This window comes from Pelophylax lessonae, assembly GCF_965119305.1.
Source record: "Pelophylax lessonae genome assembly, chromosome: 3".
NCBI lineage: Eukaryota > Metazoa > Chordata > Amphibia > Anura > Ranidae > Pelophylax > Pelophylax lessonae.
This window is the reverse complement of record NC_138770.1, coordinates 33,916,135-33,938,762: the sequence shown is the minus strand read 5'-3', so window position 1 is coordinate 33,938,762 and position 22,628 is coordinate 33,916,135. Positions and strand designations below refer to the sequence as shown.

Genomic DNA, 22,628 nt, shown 5'->3' with positions numbered 1-22,628 from the left:
GCCTGCTGCAGGCAGCTGTCAGCCGGAGAGAGCAGAGAGCCGACGGGTCACGTGAGCGGCACTCGGCCCTCTGAAAACTGGTAAAGAACAGCTTATTTTTTTAAAACACAGACTCAGACATGCATGATTATTAAACAGAACAGACAGGATGGTATAATGTGGCTTAACAACCACTTAAAAGGGGAAGTTGAGATTCCAAGGGGGGGCATTTGCCCCCCCTTGCCCCTACCTGCGGATGCCCATGGTGGCACCCGATGAAGGAGCCAGTAGGTTTTTATTAACAATTGGAACCTTTACAACCCCTTTAACAAAATCCCCAAATCTTCTGTTATGTGCTCCAATCCACCTTATATCCAGAACTCTCTTTATGTATTATATGTGCACAAAATAGGGCAAGAGCACATCTAATACCTACAGAAAATTATGGAAATAAGGTGTGAGTTGGAAGTGAACCACGTCATTGCCTGGGGAGATTAACATTTAGGAGGTTAAAACAGGCAGTGAGGAAATGTGATATCCCCTCACTGACTGCCAAATGCCTCTGAAAAGTGACCCGAGCATGGTTCTTTTCAGTGGAGTGGCAGTGCCTGCTGCAAATGCATACAATCCTTTGGGCACGGTGCGCTGTAGTTTGGCTGCAGTGCTGGTGTACTCAGTTTTCCTTAGCTGCAGTCCCATAGATTTATTTTAGGTTGTGCATTTTTCCTGCTGTTCTTTTTAGAAAGTGCATCAAAGTTGCAGCTCTTTTTGTTCATTTTAACCACTTAAAGACAGTTTTACCCCCTTAAGGACCAGGCCATTTTTTTGCGATATGGCACTGTGCTACTTTACCTGACAATTGCGCAGTCCCCAAATAAAATTTATGTCCTTTTTCCCCCCCACAAAACAAAGCTTTCTTTTGGTGGTATTTGATCACCTGTGCAGGTTTTTTTTTTTTTGCGCTATAAACACACAAAAAAGAGCGACCATTCTGCAAAAAAACAACAATATTTTTTACTTTCTGCTGTAAAACATTCCCAATAAAAAAAAATTAAAAAATCTAAATTTTTTCATAATTTTAGGCCAATATATATTCTGCTATATATTTTTGTTAAAAAAATCCCAATAAGTGTATTTTGATTGGTTTGCGCAACAGTTATCGCATCTACAAGGGGATAGATTTGTAATTTGTATTTATTTTAGTTTTTTTACTAGTAATGGCGGCAATCTGTGATTTTTTTTTGCGGGACTGCGACATTGCGGCGGACAGATCGGACCCCTAACTGACATTTTTGACACTTTTGGGGTTACCAGTGACATTACTACTGTAATCAGTGCTATAAATATTCACTGTTACTATAATAATGACACTGGCAGGGAAGGGGCTAACACCAGGGGCAATCAAAGGGTTAAGTGTTTCCCCAGGAAGTGCTTTCTACCTGTGTGGGGGAACGGACTCACTAGATGAACACAGAGACCTGTGTTCCTAAATAGCAGGAACACAAGATCTCAGTGTTCATTACTGACAGAATGGCATACTGCCTTGTTTACATAGGCAGCCCGCAGTGCTGTCTGCATGGGGGGGGGGCAATCGCGGGTTGCCGGCGGACATTGCGTCCGCCGTACCTGCTGATTGGCTTCCTCTCTGGCCAATCGGCACATGCCCCTGCTGTCTATTACACTAAACAACATAAAGGTAGTGTTGTTTCGTGTAATAGAGAAAAACTGCGGTGACTGGTAAGCAAGCAGTTAAATGTACAGCCTAATAGAAGTCTATGAGACTGGGGGTAACATGCAGGAAGACTGTGGGGACACCAGCAGCACTGCAGCCAAATCACACTACACAGGAGCAGATACTGCACAGGCTGGTGAAATAGAACTCATTAGCTGCAGATAAGGAAATAGGAGAAGGGAGAGGGATTTGGGAGAGAGCAGGGGTGGGGGGGGAGAGATCGGTCACAGCTCACTTACTTGAAGGCAATGCACGGCTTCAGGCTTACGATGTGGCTGTCAGTTCAAACTTCCCACCCACACAATCCTCTTCACAGACCTCGGACACACAGGCTTCCCCGAGTGTGGGCGGGCACATTGAGAGAGGGGCGGGAGGAGGCAGAGCTTTTCTGGAGGGGGCTGTGCTGTGCAGTGTATGGAACACAGACTCAGCCCTGTGACTCCCTGTCACAGGACACAAAGAAACTCGCAGCACGAGCGTTCCTGGCTGCTTCTCTCTGACACCGGCCGAACAGTAGACTCGGCCAGCTCTGGAACTGCACATGCGCAGTTCCAGCTGGCGGCAGAGTGGCCTTTTTAATGGGAATTACAGCGGCCTGAGGGGAGAATGCCTCCTTTCCCCCCGGCCCAGTCCACCTCTGTACAAGTGCCTCCACTTTTTGAGTTAAGTGCATAACATGAGTGGCCATATCTGCTGGATCCATCTTTAGGTTCGTGCAATCTGTAACGCTCTGTTATTTATAATTACAGTTGGATCTTCAGCTGCAGTAAACCACTCAGTAGTATTGCAGAGATTATGTTAAATCACCCGACTTAACTCTCTTTACTCATCATCTTTACTCATGGTTGGGAACAGTTTAGGGACACACAAGTACAAATGCTAGCGGAAGCACAGCACAGTGAAAGTATGTAGCAGTGTGAGCAGCAGGTAGCAATAGTTGATAATACATAGCGGTATGAGTAACTGGTAGCAATGGTAGATAATATACAGCAGTGTGATTAGCAGGTAACAATAGTTGATAATTCGCAGCGGTATGAGTAACTGGTAGTAATGGTGGATATGCACACAATTAGCAAGCAGACATTACAAGGGGAAGGTATCCTTCTTGAGTGCAAAATGCATGTAAGCAGGGTAGAGGTGTAGTAATGCTAGAATTAATGGTATCTGGAGAGGATCCCCTGTGGGGTACTTATCACAAGTTGCAATCTTGCAGAGGCAGCGGCAAGCAGGGTTCCAGGAGAGGAGACTGGCAGCAGGCTGGTAAGCGATGCTCTGATCGGACAGGTAGGCAGCGGGTCGGGTGTCTGGTTCAGCACAGCAGCGTCCGGTAAGGTGGCTGTCATGAGCGGTTGCATGAACAATCTGTCCGTGCAAACCGCTAGTTGAAATAGGCGCCGTGAGCGGCGCCTGAGAATGACGTCACACACGACGTCACGTCACCACGCCCACATGCGTTCCACCTCACGGTCAGGTGGAACGCAAACAGGAAGAGGAAGTCCAGAAGAAGAGTTCACAGGATTCTTACATCTTGTTCCATTTTCTTCACCGGGTTTGAGACGAGTGGTCCCTATTGGAGTCACCCCCCTTTGTAGCCGAACTTACAATCAAGGCTCTGTGGGCGCTCCCTCTTCTGGCCCTAGATACTCTTCTTTCTTGCAATGTGATAGATGTATCCAAGGTACTCTTTCTGCTACTTTTACAGCTGTGGGTGTAGACAATAGTACCTGATAAGGCCCTTCCCACCTTGGATTTGACCACTATTTTCTCTTGATTATTTTGATCCACACCCAATCCCCTGGTTGAACAAGGGCACCTTGCTCTGCCGGAGTTTCTTAACCTGTAAGAGAGTTCGGAGACAACACTTCCTTCGATGTTAACAGTTTTCCCATGTAGTTTGCTAGACCACTATCCGATTCCTCATCTTCTCTAACAAATGGCCTAAGTTATGGGATGTCGTGCGGTCTCCCATACAATATCTCATAAGGTGTCAACCCCATTGCTGTGGGAGTTACTCTCATGCTTAGCAAGGCTATTGGCAGACACTGTATCCAGGTTTTATTTCAGTCTCTTCCATTCATATTCTCAATTTACCCTTTAAAATACCATTATGTCGCTAGTACCTGCAGACTGTGGGTGATAGACACAACGCTTTTTTAAGTCAATACTGTACCATTTGCCGATCTGCTGTATTGTCTGATTCACAAAATAAGAACCATTATTACTATAAATGATGGAAGGGATCCCAAACCTGGGAACTATTTATTATCCTGGCCACCAACTGCCTATCAGGGTGTCCATACATATCGTGTGAAAGGGGTAAGGAGGCTTAGGGAACTGGCCTCGTAGAGGTCTAAGTGCCCCTTGCACATGATATCTATTGCAGGTTGGACATGTCAAACAAAAATTTTTTTAGTAATTAGTGAAACCATACGTTGTGAACACTTTGTTAACCATCTGTACCATCCCCCCTTTTGAGACATGGCTTTGCCCATGACTCAATAAAGCTGCATATCTAAACAAGGAGGAAGGCAAGATAGGTTTGCCTTCAGTACTTGTGTAGATACCTTTCACCTGTGTCGCTCTTTTTGATAACCATGTTTTGTTTTTTCATTCTCAGGCGCTACTTTCTGCATGTCAAATCAACCATATTTCATCTATTACTTTCTTTATTTCTGTTGATTTCACAAGGTAGAAAATGTATTTTTGTTTGCCTTCGGCTACCTCTTATGCTGCTCTGTCTGCTAGTTAATTTCCTAATGTAATTAGGACTGTACCTTTCTTATGTGCTGTGCACTTGCATATCGCTACTTGGATTGGCTTTTGTACATGGTCTAACAGGGCTAGAATAAGATCTCTGTGTAAAATAGATTTACCTATTTATGTGACCATACACATGGTATGGTGGTATGGTGGAATAAGCATATACATACATATATATACACATATATACATACATACATGCTGAAAGCACACACAGCGGAAAAAGCATCTGTGTATATAGTCACCTTTTTCGCCTTTACCCAAGTTACATGCCCTTGTTAGAGTTATGATCTCTGCTTGTTGGTCATGTATTACAACAGCATACCCTGTTTGATTTGTACCTGCATCATTTTTCTTTACACAACCCATCAACAAAACAAATAATAACAACATTTTAATAACCCATCCATGAGGTCTTTTATCAAAAATATTCTTTCATCAATTTAAGCTATTCGGTCATGTGAATCCCCTTCAAATGGTGTAAGCATACTGGGGGGTTGAAAGGGGAAAGCTGAAAAGCCTGCCTTTTCTGCTCATGAAAACTCACACACATAAAGGGTGGGGGAGGAATCTGCAAATACAAGCAGGCTTTTCTCATCTACTTTCTCATACAGCGGAAAAGCAAAACTCATGTTACAAGTCAGCCATACTTCAACCTTACCTTTCGCTCTTTATTTATGTAACACTGTCATTTTACACAGACAACACAACATACATTAAACATCTTCTCTTAAGGGGTAATGTTTTTAATAGGGTCCCATAGTACTTTTTAGGGGTGATTTGTACTTCACCTACCGTTTTGAGTACCCTCCTAAAATGTGCACTCCTGGAGTACATTGTGTGACCCAATTAAGGTTGAAAGACTGGATTCCCTTTATTTTCTGTTGCTCAGGTGTCATGTTCCCAGTCAGTCAAAAGTTCCCCTAACTCATAGAGACATTCCAAGTAATGGGGTACAGTTCTTCCCTTATGTAACTTGAATATCTCATCAGGAAGGAGACAGGTGGCCACGCTGTTTCCCTCCTGATCCCAGTATAAAGTTTTCAACGTAATTCTGACCCCTGAGAATTTACCCAATTTTCTTTCATAATCAACATCAGTTCCTATGGAATGTTTAAAATACTTAGTGCAGTGTAAATTATGTTGAACCTCATAGCTTTTTCCTTTAACCTTTTTCTTCTGCTATTTTGGGAAGGGGTTGCTGCATGCTGGACCTGTGGAACTTAAATCCAAGCTGTACCAGTAATAAGGTTCACTGTCAGCCTTCATCACATATGTTCCGCAGGCTGGTGGGCTCTCACCCCCCCCCCCCCCCCTGCTGGTATAACTGAAATGTCTAATGCATGCAGCAAGTCCCTGCCCAACAGGTTAATCGGACACTTTTCAGATATCACAATTTTACACTCTGTTTTTCTTTTGTTTGTGGGTCTTCCACAAGAAGTTTTTAGACACATCTTCTTCACATATTACAAGTACCATGTTCTCAACATTTGCTAGCTATGAACAATTTGGACATACACACATATCTTACGTTACTGCAGTTTTATAATCTGAGCGGTCAGCTCATCGTTTTTGATATCCAACCAAGTCTCATTGCTCTGAAACTTCTACCATCCAGATACCAATAGTTGCAAGCTGGTGTGCGGTCATGGGCACCTTTGTCCAGTCAACTCTGAGTCTAAGTCAGATCTTATAATTCTGTCAATTATTATATCATTTAGTTCAGGTGTATCTATGGGCTTAATTACTGCACAATTTTCCATTATAATATATGAAAAATGCGTCACTAATCTTACTTTCTGCTCATAATGTACTGTGGAATCAGGCAATAAAGTGCTTGTTACAGCCTTATCTTCCCTTAGAATTTCTTCCCCTCTTACTCTCTGTTCCCCTTCCCCCACCATTCTGGCTATCTGGGAGTTGTTGTTCTACGTGTGAACAAAGACACAGTAGGATTTAGTCTTAAATCATCCCTTTTTAGTGGGAGAGAGGAGTAAACTGCAACCAATTTAGTTATCCCCCCCTTAAATACTTTATGTCCCAGTTTGGATTCCCTGAAGTCCCAAGGGAGTGCTAAATTATTAATTCACAGATCCACAGTTAATCATACGATATGCAGTTGTTGATCTCACGGATATTTATGTTGTCTGCACGGGACTTCTTTACAGATTTACAAGGCTGCATTGGACTCAAAAGGGTCCCGCAAATTTCCTTTATCTGTGGCCCAGCATATATTATAGACTATATCAGTGTATCGACCAGACACAGAAACGAAATAAGACTGACAAAAACACACTCTGATACATAGACAAACAAATAAACCTTACACCACTAACATTCTTATTGTTATCGATATATGCATATATAAATAAAATGTTCTTACCTTGAACCAGATTGGGTCTCTTTCTTACTGATTCGTGGAAAACCCGTCACCTGTTACTATGGGCCAGCCCCAATTAACCGGCCTCTGGTAACGTCAATTCAGACGGAGGACTTTAAGATAGGAATTCCGCTTGTAACGGAAATTCCCCTGTACAGTGTCGGTCACCGATGTCTAGCCCTTCACAGGATTTTGGGTTCCCAGGAAGTTCGGCACCAAAATGTAAGGGAAATCACCTTTAGACCACAAGCTCATCGCACCAGCGGACACCTTTCTTTTTTTTTTTTTAGTTCAGAAGTTTAACACTTAGACACAGACACCACAATAAATCTATTCTGTCTAAATTCAAATAACATATATACTTACTTATTTCTTCTTGTTTCACACATCTCTGGCCCATTCTCACACAATTTTGACCCATTCTCACACAACTTTGGCCCTTTTGGCGTGCGCACGGAGTTAGTTTAGGTCTTCTCACACAGACACTTATACACAATACTTTTGTTATCTCGCAGACAGCCACAGATTCTCTGGAAAACTTACTATACTCCTTCAATCTTCCAGTTCTATGTTCTACTAAAAAGCATTGGTATTCTTAGGCTGGCCATACATGTTCAACCCTTGTTGTCCAATTTTCTGTTAGATTCACCACAATCCACACAATACGAGGTCAAAGCCAAACAACACTTTCACTTGTATCCAATAAGGCAGGCCCTTGTACTACATAGCTGAAGGTAAATTTCAAGAAAACCGGACAGAAAATTGTTATCATGCATGGTCAGCCCTATATTTATACACAATATTTTTGTTATCTCGCAGTCAGACACAGACTCCATAAGAGTTCTGTGTTCTACTAAAGAATATTGGTATTCTAGACATCTATACACAGTCATGCAGTTTTTATATTTGATTCAGAGATATTTATGTTGTCTGTACAGGACTTTTTTACAGATTTACAAGGCTGCGTTGGACTCAAAGAGTCCCGCAAATTTCCTCTGTCTGTTGCCTGGCACTTATTAGAGACCATATCTCTGTATCAAGCTAAGACAGAGACACATAAGACAGACCGATATGCAGTTGTTGATCTCACGGATATTTATGTTGTCTGCACGGGACTTCTTTACAGATTTACAAGGCTGCATTGGACTCAAAAAGGTCCCGCAAATTTCCTTTATCTGTGGCTCGGCATATATTATAGACTATATCAGTGTATCAACCAGACACAGAAATGAAATAAGACTGACAAAAACACACTCTGATACATAGACAAACAAATAAACCTTACACCACTAACATTCTTATTGTTATCGATATATGCATATATAAATAAAATGTTCTTACCTTGAACCAGATTGGGTCTCTTTCTTACTGATTCGTGGAAAACCCGTCACCTGTTACTATGGGCCAGCCCCAATTAACCGGCCTCTGGTAACGTCAATTCAGACGGAGAACTTTAAGATAGGAATTCCGCTTGCACCGGAAATTCCCCTGTACAGTGTCGATCACAGGATTTTGGGTTCCCAGGACGTTTGGCACCAAAGATGTAAGGGAAATCACCTTTAGACCACAAGCTGATACAAGGAAAGATTTATTTCTTGTATACGAGGAGACAAGTACAGGAGATTGTCAGATATTCACCCACCGGTTCTAGCCACCTGTGACCCGTGGTATAGGGCACCATACACAGTAGCTAGCCTAGTTGGCTTCTTGTCTGAGACTTGTCTGCCTTCTTAAGCTAGCTGGCACATTTATATACAGTTAAACATCCTGACTTAACCCTTCGCCCAGGACAATGAGGAATGTCTGTTTTTATTGCCATTTCCTTAAAGGGGAAGAAGCTTCATCTTACAAACTCTGAAATCTAGCTATTACCATATATAGTATAGGGCATTTAAAACCAGTTAGATTGTATTCAAGCAGAACAAAATGGAGTCACAGTCAGCCTTATACATAAATGATTATAAAGACATTCTTAATTTCTCTAACAGGTGTACTCACTTTTGTTGCCAGAGGTTTAGACATTAATGGCTGTGTGTTGAGTTATTTTGAGGGGACAGCAAATTTACACTGTTATACAAGCTGTACACTCACTACTTTACATTGTAGCAAAGTGTAATTTCTTCAGTGTTGTCACATGAAAAGATAGAATAAAATATTTACAAAAATGTGAGGGGTGTACTTACTTTTGTGAGATACTGTATATTAGCTTATGACTTTAGCTGAAAACCTCTGATGTAAAGTCTAGTAATATGTAATCCTCACTAATAATGACTCAATATTATAATAACTGGTCCCCTTTAAGACAGACTGTGCTGAGGTCCCTTCCCTAGCAAGGCCTTGCTAAGTCTTCACCGGCAGTTGGAGCTCTTATCACTCTTCAGTGTGATATTTGTAATCCCAGGATAATAGTGTATGTATGATTCTATCTGCAGTCAGTGTGTCATAGATAAAGATTTATACTTGTGATTAGGATGTCACCAGGCACTCCTCCGTCTTTCAGTATCCACCTGTGATTCTCCTGCAACCCGGGGCGATGTCTTCTCCCACGCTCCTGCATCACTGGGGATGATCGGTGCTCGGCTTTCCTGGTCAGTCAGTTCAGCTTCACCCTGTATCTACTCAGCTCCAATGGATCTATCACCGCTGTGTGATTACCAGCATCCCCACCACTGAGGATGGGTTCCTCTCTCTCTCTCAAGGCCACACGCCCTGGGCCTCTGTCACCAACAGTGTCCCAGCACACCTCTCAGGCTGACCTCTTCTCACTGAGTCCCGGAAGCAAGCAAGCGAGCGCACTCAGTCTAGCATATAGGTTTGTTGACTCTCCCATGATCCTCCACTCGCCCAATGCTCCCTGGGAGTATAGTTTCCTCAGCAATCCGAACAACAGTCTGCATTCAGTTTAGAACTACATCTCCTACAATCCAGTCTGCACACTTTCTGTGAAAGCCGATCCTCTTCTGCAAGCAGCCTTAAAGGGACACTCTAACAACCTCAACATAACGGCAAACCTGAATATATATACATGTTATATATTTAGGGCCTTAAGATTGAAGATGTGGTGGATGTCTCCTTTTGGTTTGGGAACTGTGGACAGAGAAGGACTCCTGGAACTCTTCTGGCCTTAGCTCAGTGAGATAGAGTTTGGAAGACTAATGTCAGACAGGTTGCCAAAAAGTTTAGGGCTTTAGAAAGGGCCTCCAATGGCTTGTCAATGTGGTGCCTTCTCCACTCTCCATCTCATTAATAAAACCCCAATGGATGACTCTCTATGAACTGATCACATTCCAATCACCAATCACCTAATCATTGGTAAAAAAAGAAGACTCGGCACAGAATATTGTACGAAGAGTTTTTATTGTACAAGTTCAGAATAAGTGATTACCACACAGTAATGATATGAAGAAAATAAAGCTTAAATCTTTTATAATAGAATTTACAAATGTGTCAAATGTATTAATAATCATACATTGGTTGGACCAATAAAAAGCCGGCTACTTCAATAAATCAAAGAGGAGCAACAACATGAAGCAACCAATAGAAAAGGTTCACCAATGGAAGATAACGGGTTAACATAAGGGCTCCCAGCTGCCTGTCAACCCCACAGCGGGTCAGAGGGCGATGCGGGTGTAAACCAACCCCGAGTGGACTGTGGGGGTTTCACATTTGTTTATGGACTAAACAGTTCCACCCGTTACAATGCAGCGTCCATTTTCCGTAGTACCAGCAGGGGGTGTTCTCTGATGTTTCCTTCGATTTCCTTTATTTTTACACTTTCCCGCACTCTGAACATAAAAACTGAGCCTCTAATATAAGTGTGAATTCTTTGCTGTTTGAAAACGTACATAAGGAGTGAAACATTTCCCGCACTCTGGACATGAATGAGGACGCTCGCCCATATGAACTTTATGGTTTCAAAGAAATAAACCTTTGTTTGGAAAACATTTCCCGCACTCGTAAAATTAAAAAGGGCGCTCACCAGTGTGTAAGAAGGTGTTCATTCTTAGTAAAACATTTCCCGCACTCTGCATAAGATTAGAGACATTCTCCTATATGTACTTTATGGTGTCTAAAAAGTAAACATTTAAGTGCAAAACATTTCCCGCACTCTGAACATGAATAGCGAGGATCACCTGTGTGTATTCTCTGATGGCTAAGAAGGCTTCCTTTATTATTAAAACATTTCACTCACTCTGAATATTAACAAGGAATCTAACCTGTGTGTATTTTCTGATGCTTAAGAAGGTTTCCTTTTTGACTAAAACATTTCCCGCATACTGAACATGAATAGGGGCGCTCACCTGCGTGTATTCTCTGATGTCTAAGAAGGCTTCCTTTCTCATTAAAACTTTTCCCGCACTCTAAACATGAATAGGGACGCTCACCTGTGTGTATTCTCTGATGGCTAAGAAGGCTTCCTTTACGAATAAAACATTTCCCGCACTCTGAACATGAATAGGGACGCTCACCTGCGTGTATTTTCTGATGTCTAAGAAGGCTTCCTTTCTCATTAAAACATTTCCCGCACTCTGAACATGAATAGAGAAGCTCACCTGTGTGTGTTCTCTGATGGCTAAGAAGGCTTCCTTTACGAATAAAACATTTCCCGCACTCTGAACATGAATAGGGACGCTCACCTGCGTGTATTCTCTGATGTCTAAGAAGGCTTCCTTTCTCATTAAAACATTTCCCGCACTCTGAACATGAATAGGGAAGCTCACCTGTGTGTGTTCTCTGATGGCTAAGAAGGCTTCCTTTATCATTAAAACATTTCCCGCACTCTGAACATGAATAGGGACGCTCACCTGTGTGTATTCTCTGATGGCTAAGAAAGCTTCCTTTATGATTAAAACATTTCCCGCACTCTGAACACGAATAGGGACGCTCACCTGTGTGTATTCTCTGATGGCTAAGAAGGTGTTCTTTATTACTAAAACATTTCCCGCACTCTGAACATGAATAGGGACGCTCACCTGTGTGTATTCTCTGATGTCTAACAAGGTTTCCTTTATCATTAAAGCATTTCCCGCACTCTGAACATGAATAGGGAAGCTCACCTGTGTGTATGCTCTGATGCCTAAGAAGGCGTTCTTTATTACTAAAACATTTCCCGCACTCTGAACATGAATAGGGAAGCTCACCTGTGTGTATTCTCTGATGCCTAAGAAGGCGTTCTTTATTACTAAAACATTTCCCGCACTCTGAACATGAATAGGGACACTCCCCTGTGTGAGTTCTCTGGTGCAGAAGAAAGTGTCCTTTTTTACTAAAACATTTCCCGCACTCTGAACATGAATAGGGAAGGTCACCTGTATGTATTCTCTGATGGCTAATAAGGTTTTCTTTACGAATAAAACATTTCCCGCACTCTAAACATGAATATGGAAGCTCACCTGTGTGTATTCTCTGATGGCTAAGAAGACTTCCTTTCTGAGTAAAACATTTCCCGCACTCTGAACATGAATAGGGACGCTCCCCTGTGTGAATTATCTGGTGCCTAAGAAGGTTTCCTTTGTGACTTAAACATTTCCCACACTCTGAATATGACAATGAATTCTCTCCTGTATGGTATAAAGAAGATTCCCTGAGATGAGATGGTTTCCCGCACCCGTCTGCACTGTCAGATATTAGAGGACTATGTGAAGTATCAGGTGATTCCAATGATCTCCTCCAATGGTGAGGTCTGTCATGTATATTATGAGGAACGGGATTTACTTCTGGAGAAGATGCCATGTCATTATCTTCTGTAGTCACATCTTCCTCCGATGTCCTTCTATTCCCACCACAGAGTCCGTCTGTCAGAAGACAAGAAAAATTACCAAGAGTTTTCCACACTCATATACACTGCTCAACACTTTATAATCAGAGTATAGCATCAAGTCAGGGAAACTCCTGCTGGGATATTCATCTGCTCAGTCAAGTAGCAGAGGGGGTTGTTACCAACAGGTGCACTAGATGGGCAACAATGAGACGACCTCCAAAACAGGAATGGTTTTACAGGTGAAGGCCACTGACATTTTTCCTACTCATCTTTCCTGAGTGTTTGTCACTAGTTTTGCATTTGGCTGGGGTCAGTGTCACTACTGGTAGCAGGAGGCCATACCTGAACCCTATAGAGGTTGCACAGGCAGTCCAACTCCTCCAGGATGGCTCAACAATACATCCCATTGCCAGAAGGTTTGCTGCGTCTCCTAGCACAGTCTCAGGAGCATGGAGGAGATTCCAGGAGACAGACAGTTACTCTAGGAGAGCTGGACAGGGCCGTAGAAGGTCCATAACCAATCAGCAGGACCGGTATCTGCTCCTTTGTGCAAGGAGGAACAGGATGAGCACTGCCAGAGCCCTACAAAATGACCTCCAGCAGGACACTGGTGTGAATGTCTCTGACCAAACAATCAGAAACAGACTTCATGAGGGTGGCCTGAGGGCCCGACGTCCTCTAGTGGGCCCTGTGCTCATGCCCAGGTGTGTTTTTGCAGCAGGCGTTTTTTTTGGGCATTTTTTTGGGGTCTTTGGAGGCAGGCAAAACATCTGAACTTCTGTATAGGGGTATATATACACACACACTTATATGTATTTATACACATACACATATATAGGTGTTATAGCAGAGAATCCATATGCCTGTTAATTATTTCATTAGCGCAAGCATAGTGTTCTGCTACTTTCACACCTATATATGTGTATGTGTATATATACATGCATGTGTGTGTGTATATATACCCATACACAGAAGTTCTGATGTTATGCCTGCCTCGAAAGACGCCAAAAAAATGCCCAAAGAAACGCAAGCTACAAAAACGCCCAGGTGTGTTGCGTTTTTTTTGGGCATTTTTTTGGGGTCTTTGGAGGCAGGCAAAACATCTGAACTTCTGTATAGGGGTATACATACACACACACTTATATGTATTATACACATACACACATATATAGGTGTTATAGCAGAGAAGCCATATGGGTGTTAATTATTTCATTTGCGCAAGTATAGTGTTCTGCTACTTTCACACCTATATATGTGTAGGTGTATATATACATATAAGTGTGTGTGTATATATACCACTACGCAGAAGTTCTGATGTTATGCCTGCCTCCAAAGACCCCCAAAAAATTCCCAAAAAAACGCTTGCTACAAAACCGGCAAGGTGTGAAAATAGCGGAGCCATATCCCTGTTCTATATTAATTCTAAGACAAACAATCTTTTTTTTTTTTCTGGTTCTGGACATGATACAGAGCTGAAACTTCACAGGTACACTTTTTAGACCCCCCAGACACTAAATCCAAAGAAATCTCTTTTTTTTTTTTTCAATAATTTTTTCAATAATTGGCTCTCTATCAAAAATGACAATTTTTAAGAACTTTTTTTGTGTGATTAATAGTCCCTGGGGCATGACCCAGAACCCTAGGCACTTTTTAGGGGCATGTATTGGGTTTTAGGGTTTCAAAATGGTGTTTTTTGATTCCAGAAGTTTGGGTCCCATTGATTTCAATGGGGTTCTGGAATCCGAACCGAACTTTCAGGAAATTCGGGTGTTCTGGTCGAACCGAACTTTTCAAAAGTTCGATCATCCCTAATTATTAGTAGAAATCAGCATGGATTCATGAAAAATCATTCTTGCCAGACCAATCTATTAACCTTCTACGATGAAGTGAGCTGCCATCTAGATAAAGGAAAGCCTGTGGATGTGGTGTATCTGGATAAAGGAAGGCCTGTGGATGTGGTGTATCTGGATAAAGGAAGGTCTGTGGATGTGGTGTATCTGGATAAAGGAAGGCCTGTGGATATGGTGTATCTGGATAAAGGAAGGCCTGTGGATGTGGTGTATCTGGATAATGGAAGGCCTGTGGATGTGGCATATCTGGATAAAGGAAGGCCTGTGGATGTGGCGTATCTGGATATAGGAAGGCCTATGGATGTGGCGTATCTGGATAAAGGATGGCCTGTGGATGTGGTGTATATGGATGGAGGAAGGCCTGTAGATGTGGTGTATCTGGATAAAGGAAGGCCTGTGGATGTGGTGTATCTGGATAAAGGAAGGCCTGTGGATGTGCTGTATCTGGATAAAGGAAGGCCTGTGGATGTGGTGTATCTGGATAAAGGAAGGCCTGTGAATGTGGTGTATCTGGATAAAGGAAGGCCTGTGGATGTGGTGTATCTGGATAAAGGAAGGCCTGTGGATGTGGTGTAGCTGGATAAAGGAAGGCCTGTGGATGTGGTGTATCTGAATAAAGGAGAGCCTGTGGATGTGGTGTATCTGCATAAAGGAAGGCCTGTGGATGTGGTGTATCTGGATATAGGAAGGCCTGTGGATGTGGCGTATCTGGATAAAGGATGGCCTGTGGATGTGGTGTATATGGATGGAGGAAGGCCTGTGGATGTGGTGTATCTGGATAAAGGAAGGCCTGTGGATGTGGTGTATCTGGATAAAGGAAGGCCTGTGGATGTGGTGTATCTGGATAAAGGAAGGCCTGTGGAGGTGGTGTATCTGGATAAAGGAAGGCCTGTGAATGTGGTGTATCTGGATAAAGGAAGGCCTGTGGATGTGGTGTATCTGGATAAAGGATGGCCTGTGGGTGTGGTGTATCTGGATAAAGGATGGCCTGTGGATGTGGTGTATCTGGATAAAGGAAGGCCTGTGGATGTGGTGTATCTGGATAAAGGAAGGCCTGTGGATGTGGTGTATCTGGATAAAGGAGAGCCTGTGGATGTGGTGTATCTGGATAAAGGAAGGCCTGTGGATGTGGTGTATCTGGATAAAGGAAGGCCTGTGGATGTGGTGTATCTGGATAAAGGAAAGCCTGCGGATGTGGTGTATCTGGATAAAGGAAAGCCTGCGGATGTGGTGTATCTGGATAAAGGAAGGTCTGTGGATGTGGTGTATCTGGACTTTGCAAAGGAATTTGACACCGTTCCCCACAAACGCTTACTGTACAAACTAAGGAAGGTAGGTATGGACCATAGGGTGAGTACCTGGATAGAGAACTGGCTCCAGGGGAGAGTCCAGAGGGCGATGATTAATGGGGAGTACTCAGATTGGGCGGGTGTGGAAAATGGGGTCCCCCAAGGTTCTGTCCTGGGACCAATCCTGTTTAATTTATTCATAAATGATCTAGAGGAGGGGATATCTAGCACAATCTCGGTATTTGCGGATGATACTAAGCTAAGCAGGGCAATAACTTCTATGCAGGATGTGGTAACCTTACAAGAACAAATAAATGGGGTGGGCAACTACATGGCAGGTGAGGTTTAATGTTGAAAAATGTAAAGTAATGCACTTGGGCATCAGAAACACGAACACAAACTACTTACTAGGGGGGGAACCTCTGGGTGAGTCTAGGATGGAAAAGGACCTGGGAGTACTGGTGGACAACAGGCTTGGCAGTGGCATGCAATGCCAAGCCGCTGCAAGCAAAGCCAACAGAATACTGGCATGTATGAAAAAGGGGATTCGCTCCAGAAATAAAGAGATTATTCTCCCGCTCTACAAGACTCTGGTCTGGCCACATCTGGAGTATGCTGTCCAGTTCTGGGCACCGGTCCTCAGGAAGGATGTGCTGGAACTGGAAAGAGTCCAGAGAAGGGCAACAAAAATAATTAGGGGAATGGAGGATCCCAGCTATGAGGAAAGACTACAAGCACTGAACTTATTCTCTCTGGAGAAGAGACGATTGAGGGGGGATATGATATCAATGTACAAATACTGTACTGATGACCCGAGCATAAAGAACAAACTATTCAGAGAAAGGGAATACAATAAGACATGTGGCCACTCACTAAAACTAGAGGAAAAACGGTTTAACCTTAAAATACGTAAGGGTGTAACGCTCCTGCGTTTTTGTAGTAGGCTGGATATGCAGCTGCAAAATCTCCACTCAGTAGTCATGTAGAGATGTGTTGAATAACCAGATCCAACTCTCCAGACTCATCACTGTGGGCCTGTCAGCTTCAACATACAGATATATACACACTCAATAAGATGTTCCTGGAGTGGTAGAATGTATATGACAGTATGAAGGTGATGTGCTGAAGGGACAGGTGTGAACAGTGATAGAGATGGTAAGCACTTGATAGGTTTGTTCAGGAGAGTACTAGATGGTATTAGGTAGAGTGCAGATAGGTTAGTAATCGAGTATGGTAACAGGTGGTAAGGACAGCAGATGACAATTACAGGATAGACTAACCCAGTGCAAGGATAGATGGTAGTAAACTCAAGAGCTAGCAATCTATGTAGCAGTGCAGATGATAGATGGTAGTAGACTTAAGAGCAAGCAATCTATGTAACAGTGCAGATGATAGATGGTAGTAGACTCAAGAGCTAGCAATCTATGTAACAGTGCAGATGGTAGATGGTAGTAGACTCAAGAGCTAGCAATCTATGCAACAGTGCAGATGATAGATAGTGTAAGTAAGGTTATGGAGGATTCCCCTGTGGGGTACTTATCACTAGTAAATGTTAGTAGTAGAGGGGTCCAGTAGAGAGGGAAAGATCCGGTAGCGAGATACAGGGATCAGTAGCGAGGTTCCGGTCTGCTCCAGGTAGAAGTAATTAGCTGGAGGTTCCGACAGCAAGACAGGCTTGAAAGCATGTGGATACACAAGGCAGGTTGAACGAGCGATGTGAGTGAGAACGCCGGCGGTTGAAATAGCCGCTCTGCGGCGCTCAGCGATGACATCATCTGTCTTAAAGGTGTATGCGTACCACCTAGTAAGAAAGGTGGGACGCATATTTGGAAGGAAATAAATTATTAAGGGTACCAGAGGTACCAGAATCTTACAGTACCCCCCCCCCCTTAAGGCCGGCTCCGGAAGGCCTATAGCACTGGTTTCTCTGGGTATTTCGAGTGAAACCTTCGTATAAGCCTAGGTGCATGAACATCAGAGGTATCCAACCAGGTGTCGTCTTGGGGTCCATAGTTCTTCCATCTTATGAGATACTGGAGTCTTCCTCTATGGATGCGAGAATCCAAAATCTCTTTGATCTCATATTCTTCTCCGCCTTCAACTTGTATTGGAGGTGGAGGCAAGATGGTAGGCCTTATTCCTTGGTTAGGAACATGGGGCTTCAGTAGCGACACATGGAAGATGGGATGGATCTTAAGATCTGCTGGTAAGGTGAGCTGTACTGCAGCTTTTCCAATAAGTTTGGGAAGGGTCCCAAAAATAGAGGTCCAAGTTGTTTGCTAGGGATCTTTAATCTTAAGTTTCTTGTTGATAGCCAAACAAGGTCCCCAATAGCATACTGAGGAGAAGGTCTTCTACGAAGGTCGTAGTACCTTTTTTGTTGACTATGAGCGTGTGATATAGTGGTATTGAGTAAACCCAGAGAGTCTTTTATTTGGGTAAGATAATCCGAGGCTACTGGGTTACTTGATGGCAGGATGCGTGGTGGAAGAAGAGTGGGATGAAACCCATAATTCAAGTGGAATGGACTTTGCTTAGTAGTACTGTGGGTTGCATTGTTGTAAGCAAATTCCGCCAGAGGGAGGAGATCCACCCAATCATCCTGTAGTTATGATGTATAGCAACGTAGATATTGCTCAATGCACTGGTTGACTCTTTCAGTCTGTCCGTTGGTCTGAGGATGGTAGGGAGAAGTGAGCTTTCGCTCAATCCGTAATATTTGACAAAGTGCTTGCCAAAATTTAGAGATGAACTGTGAACCACGGTCGGACAAAAGAGTCTTTGGAATTCCATGCACATGTTTCATCAGTAGTTCCGCTGTTTGTTTAGACGAAGGTAGTCTACGGATAGCAATGAAATGTGCCATCTTTGTCAAGTGGTCCACTGACACTAGAATGGTATTAAATCCTTTAGAAGGTGGTAGTTCTACTATAAAGTCTAAGGACACAACTTCCCATGGAACCTGGGGTATTGGTAGACTGCAGAGTAGACCAGATGGTTTGTAGTGTCAATCTTGGACCTTGCACAGATGTCACATGAAGAAACAAATTTTTATACAGACGTCTTCATATCAGGCCGCCAAAACTGCCTGGTAAGCAAATTAAGGGTTTTCGTCATACCCATATGTCCTGCCATGGGCACATCATGTGACAACTCCAAGATCTTGGTGCGCATAGTAGGGGGTATGTAAAGTTTGTTGTTGTAATAGAGGAAGCCTTCTGCATCAGTACTCAGTTGTGGTGGAGGTGAATCCAATCCTATACTGTACAAAATCTCTTCCTTCAAGGAACGGACAACACCAATAATACGTTCATAGGGTATTATGGGAATGGAAGGGATTTCGGCGCAGTTATCTTCGATTAATCGTGATAGCGCATCCGCTTTTTTATTTTTGTCTGCAGGCGTGTAGGTCACTAGGAAGTTGAATCTTAGGAAGAATAATGACCATCGTATCTGTCGGTGGGAGAGAGTTTTGTTAGTCTGGAGGTATTAAAGGTTTTTATGATCTGTATATATGAGTATTGGTAACTGGGTACCTTCGAGTAGATGTCGCCAATTCTCCAGTGCCAGTTTTATGGCAAGCAACTCCTTTTCACCCACTGGGTAGTTCACCTCTGGGCTGCTTAGTGATTTTGAAAAGAAAGCAACTGGGTGGAGTGGTGAAGTATTTGTTGGTCGTTGGGAGAGAACTGCTCCTACTGCCATATTTGACGCATCTACCTCCAGAATATATTGGAGGGATGGGTCTGGATGGCGTAGTATGGGAGCAGAAGTAAAGCTTGATTTTAACAAGCAGAAAGCTTGATTCGCTTCTTCTGACCATTTGAATGGTTTCTTTATACTTGTCAGTTGTGTGAGAGGTCTCACAATAGCGGAAAAGTTCTTGATTAACTTCCTATAGAAGTTTGAGAATCCAAGGAATTGCTGTAATGCCTTATGAGTTGTTGGTATAGGCCAGTCCAGAATACAGGATATCTTGCTCATATCCATCTTAATTCCAGTTTTGGATATGATGTATCCTAGAAATAATATTTCTTCCTTATGAAATAAGCATTTTTTTAATTTCACGTATAGATTGTGTGAGAGTAATCTGGACAACACAAGTCTTACATGTTTTATATGTTCAGGCATAGATCGCGAATAGATAAGTATATCGTCCAGGTATACTACGAGACAGACATCAAGTAAGTCTCTAAAGATGTCGTTTATGAACCTTTGGAAGGCTGCGGGAGCATTACACAACTCGAATGGCATCACAAGATATTCGAATAATCCGTATCTGGTTCTGAATGCTGTTTTCCACTCATCTCCGTCACGGATTCGGATTAGGTTGTATGCCCCTTTCAGGTCTAATTTAGAGAAGTAAGTAGCCCCACGCACTTGTTCAATGAGTTCAGGGATGAGCGGCAAAGGATAGCGATCCTTTATCGTAATCGTGTTTAATTGCCTATAATCGATAATAGGCCTAAGACTGGAATCCTTATTGTGGACAAAGAAAAGTCCTGCAGCTGTGGAAGAAGTAGAGGGTCTGATGAACCCTTTTTTCAAATTCTCATCCAAGTATTCCTTGAGATGAGAAAGTTCATCCTGTGAAAGGGGATAAACATGACCGAAAGGCAATTTGCTGTTAGGGAGTAGATCGATAGTGCAATCATAATCCCTATGGGGAGGCAACACTTGAGCATTTTTCTCAAGGAATACTTCGGACAGATCCTGATAGCATAGTGGTGCAATCTCATCTGACACCACAGACAGGATCTTTCCATAAGATGGGAGGTTACACGTAATCTCACAATAGTGAGAAGGGAAAGCCAAAGTCCGTCTTTTCCAATCTATGATTGGTTGGTGTGTGTGTAACCAGGGAAGTCCCAAAATAATGGAAAAATGGGGTGAGGATAGTATATCAAAGGTGATGGTCTCCACATGAGACTCGTTGGCAGTGGCAAGGAGTGCCTGTGTCTGGTTGGTGATTGGACCAGAAGACAATGGAATACCGTTAATGAAACTAACAGCAACAGGTTTAAGTTTTGAAATAATAGGTATTTTATTTAAGGTAACAAAACGTGTATCAATATAGTTTCCACAAGATCCAGTGTCGATCATAGCCTTGGTGGTGATCCTAGTCTGGTCCCACTGTAATGTTAAATGAACAAAAAGATAGGGGTTAGAAAAGGAAGTCGTTAATCCTCCTAGCAAGACATGTGAACACTCACCCTCAAGGGGACAGACGCTTATCAAATGATCCGGGGATGCGCAGTACATGCAGAGATTTCTGGATCTCCTTCTGGCTCGTTCAGTAGTTGATAAAGGTGGGCGTATAGTTCCTACCTCCATGGGAGTAGGGTCAACGGCCGAAATCCGAGAAGGACTAGATAATGGCATTCCCATTTTTTAAGCCCTTCTTTCTCGTAGTTGTCTGTCGATGTTGATACTAAGTTGTATCAAGGCATCCAAGGTGCCAGGTAAATCCGCTCGGGCGAGCTCGTCTTTAACAGCTTCTGATAACCCGAGTCTGAATTGAGTTCGCAGAGATGTATCATTCCACCCTGAATCAAGGGTCCATCTTTTGAACTCTGCTACAAAGTCTTCTACAGGTCTCCTTCCTTGTTTTAAAGCCCTTAATTGAATATCAGCAGTACTCTGCCTATTGGGGTTTTCATATAAACCAGGTGCCAGGTAAATCCGCTCGGGCGAGCTCGTCTTTAACAGCTTCTGATAACCCGAGTCTGAATTGAGTTCGCAGAGATGTATCATTCCACCCTGAATCAAGGGTCCATCTTTTGAACTCTGCTACAAAGTCTTCTACAGGTCTCCTTCCTTGTTTTAAAGCCCTTAATTGAATATCAGCAGTACTCTGCCTATTGGGGTTTTCATATAAACTAGCGAGTTCTGCTAGAAATAAGGAATAGGAGTTGAGAATCTGATCATTTTTCTCAAAGAGAGAGTCTGCCCAGGCCCGGGGATCACCCGTTAAGTATGAAATAACGGTACAGACTTTAATCTGATCAGTAGAGTATGTACGAGGTTTTAACAAAAAAAGCAGTTGACATGCGTTTTTGAATTCACAAATTTTTTTCCGATCACCTGTAAACACTAGGGGAGGGTTTATTTTAGGTTCAAGGGGCTGAACAGTAGTAAGCCGTGAGAGACGGGTTACCTGCTGCGTCAGAGTCTGATTCTCTTCTTTTACTTCAGTAAGAGCAAGTATTAACGCATTTACTTGTTGTGTTAATTGTGTCACTTGAGTGGGTAATTCTGCTGAATCCATTTTTTTTTTCTGGTTCGTTCAATCTGTAACGCTCCTGCGTTTTTGTAGTAGGCTGGATATGCAGCTGCAAAATCTCCACTCAGTAGTCATGTAGAGATGTGTTGAATAACCAGATCCAACTCTCCAGACTCATCACTGTGGGCCTGTCAGCTTCAACATACAGATATATACACACTCAATAAGATGTTCCTGGAGTGGTAGAATGTATATGACAGTATGAAGGTGATGTGCTGAAGGGACAGGTGTGAACAGTGATAGAGACGGTAAGCACTTGATAGGTTTGTTCAGGAGAGTACTAGATGGTATTAGGTAGAGTGCAGATAGGTTAGTAATCGAGTATGGTAACAGGTGGTAAGGACAGCAGATGACAATTACAGGATAGACTAACCCAGTGCAGATGATAGATGGTAGTAGACTTAAGAGCAAGCAATCTATGTAACAGTGCAGATGGTAGATGGTAGTAGACTCAAGAGCTAGCAATCTATGCAATAGTGCAGATGATAGATAGTGTAAGTAAGGTTATGGAGGATTCCCCTGTGGGGTACTTATCACTAGTAAATGTTAGTAGTAGAGGGGTCCCGTAGAGAGGGAAAGATCCGGTAGCGAGAT

General features: G+C 42.9%; 1 protein-coding gene across 1 annotated transcript in view; it reads right to left on the bottom strand.

Annotated features, from left to right (window-relative positions):
- The window catches only part of LOC309550279 (uncharacterized protein), a gene marked incomplete at both ends in the record, with an annotated part of 314,622 nt that overhangs the window by 264,773 nt on the left and 27,221 nt on the right, over nucleotides 1-22,628 (bottom strand). The window contains 1 exon segment of the mRNA XM_082250684.1: nucleotides 11,632-12,412. Coding sequence (XP_082106810.1) covers nucleotides 11,632-12,412 — 781 coding nt within the window.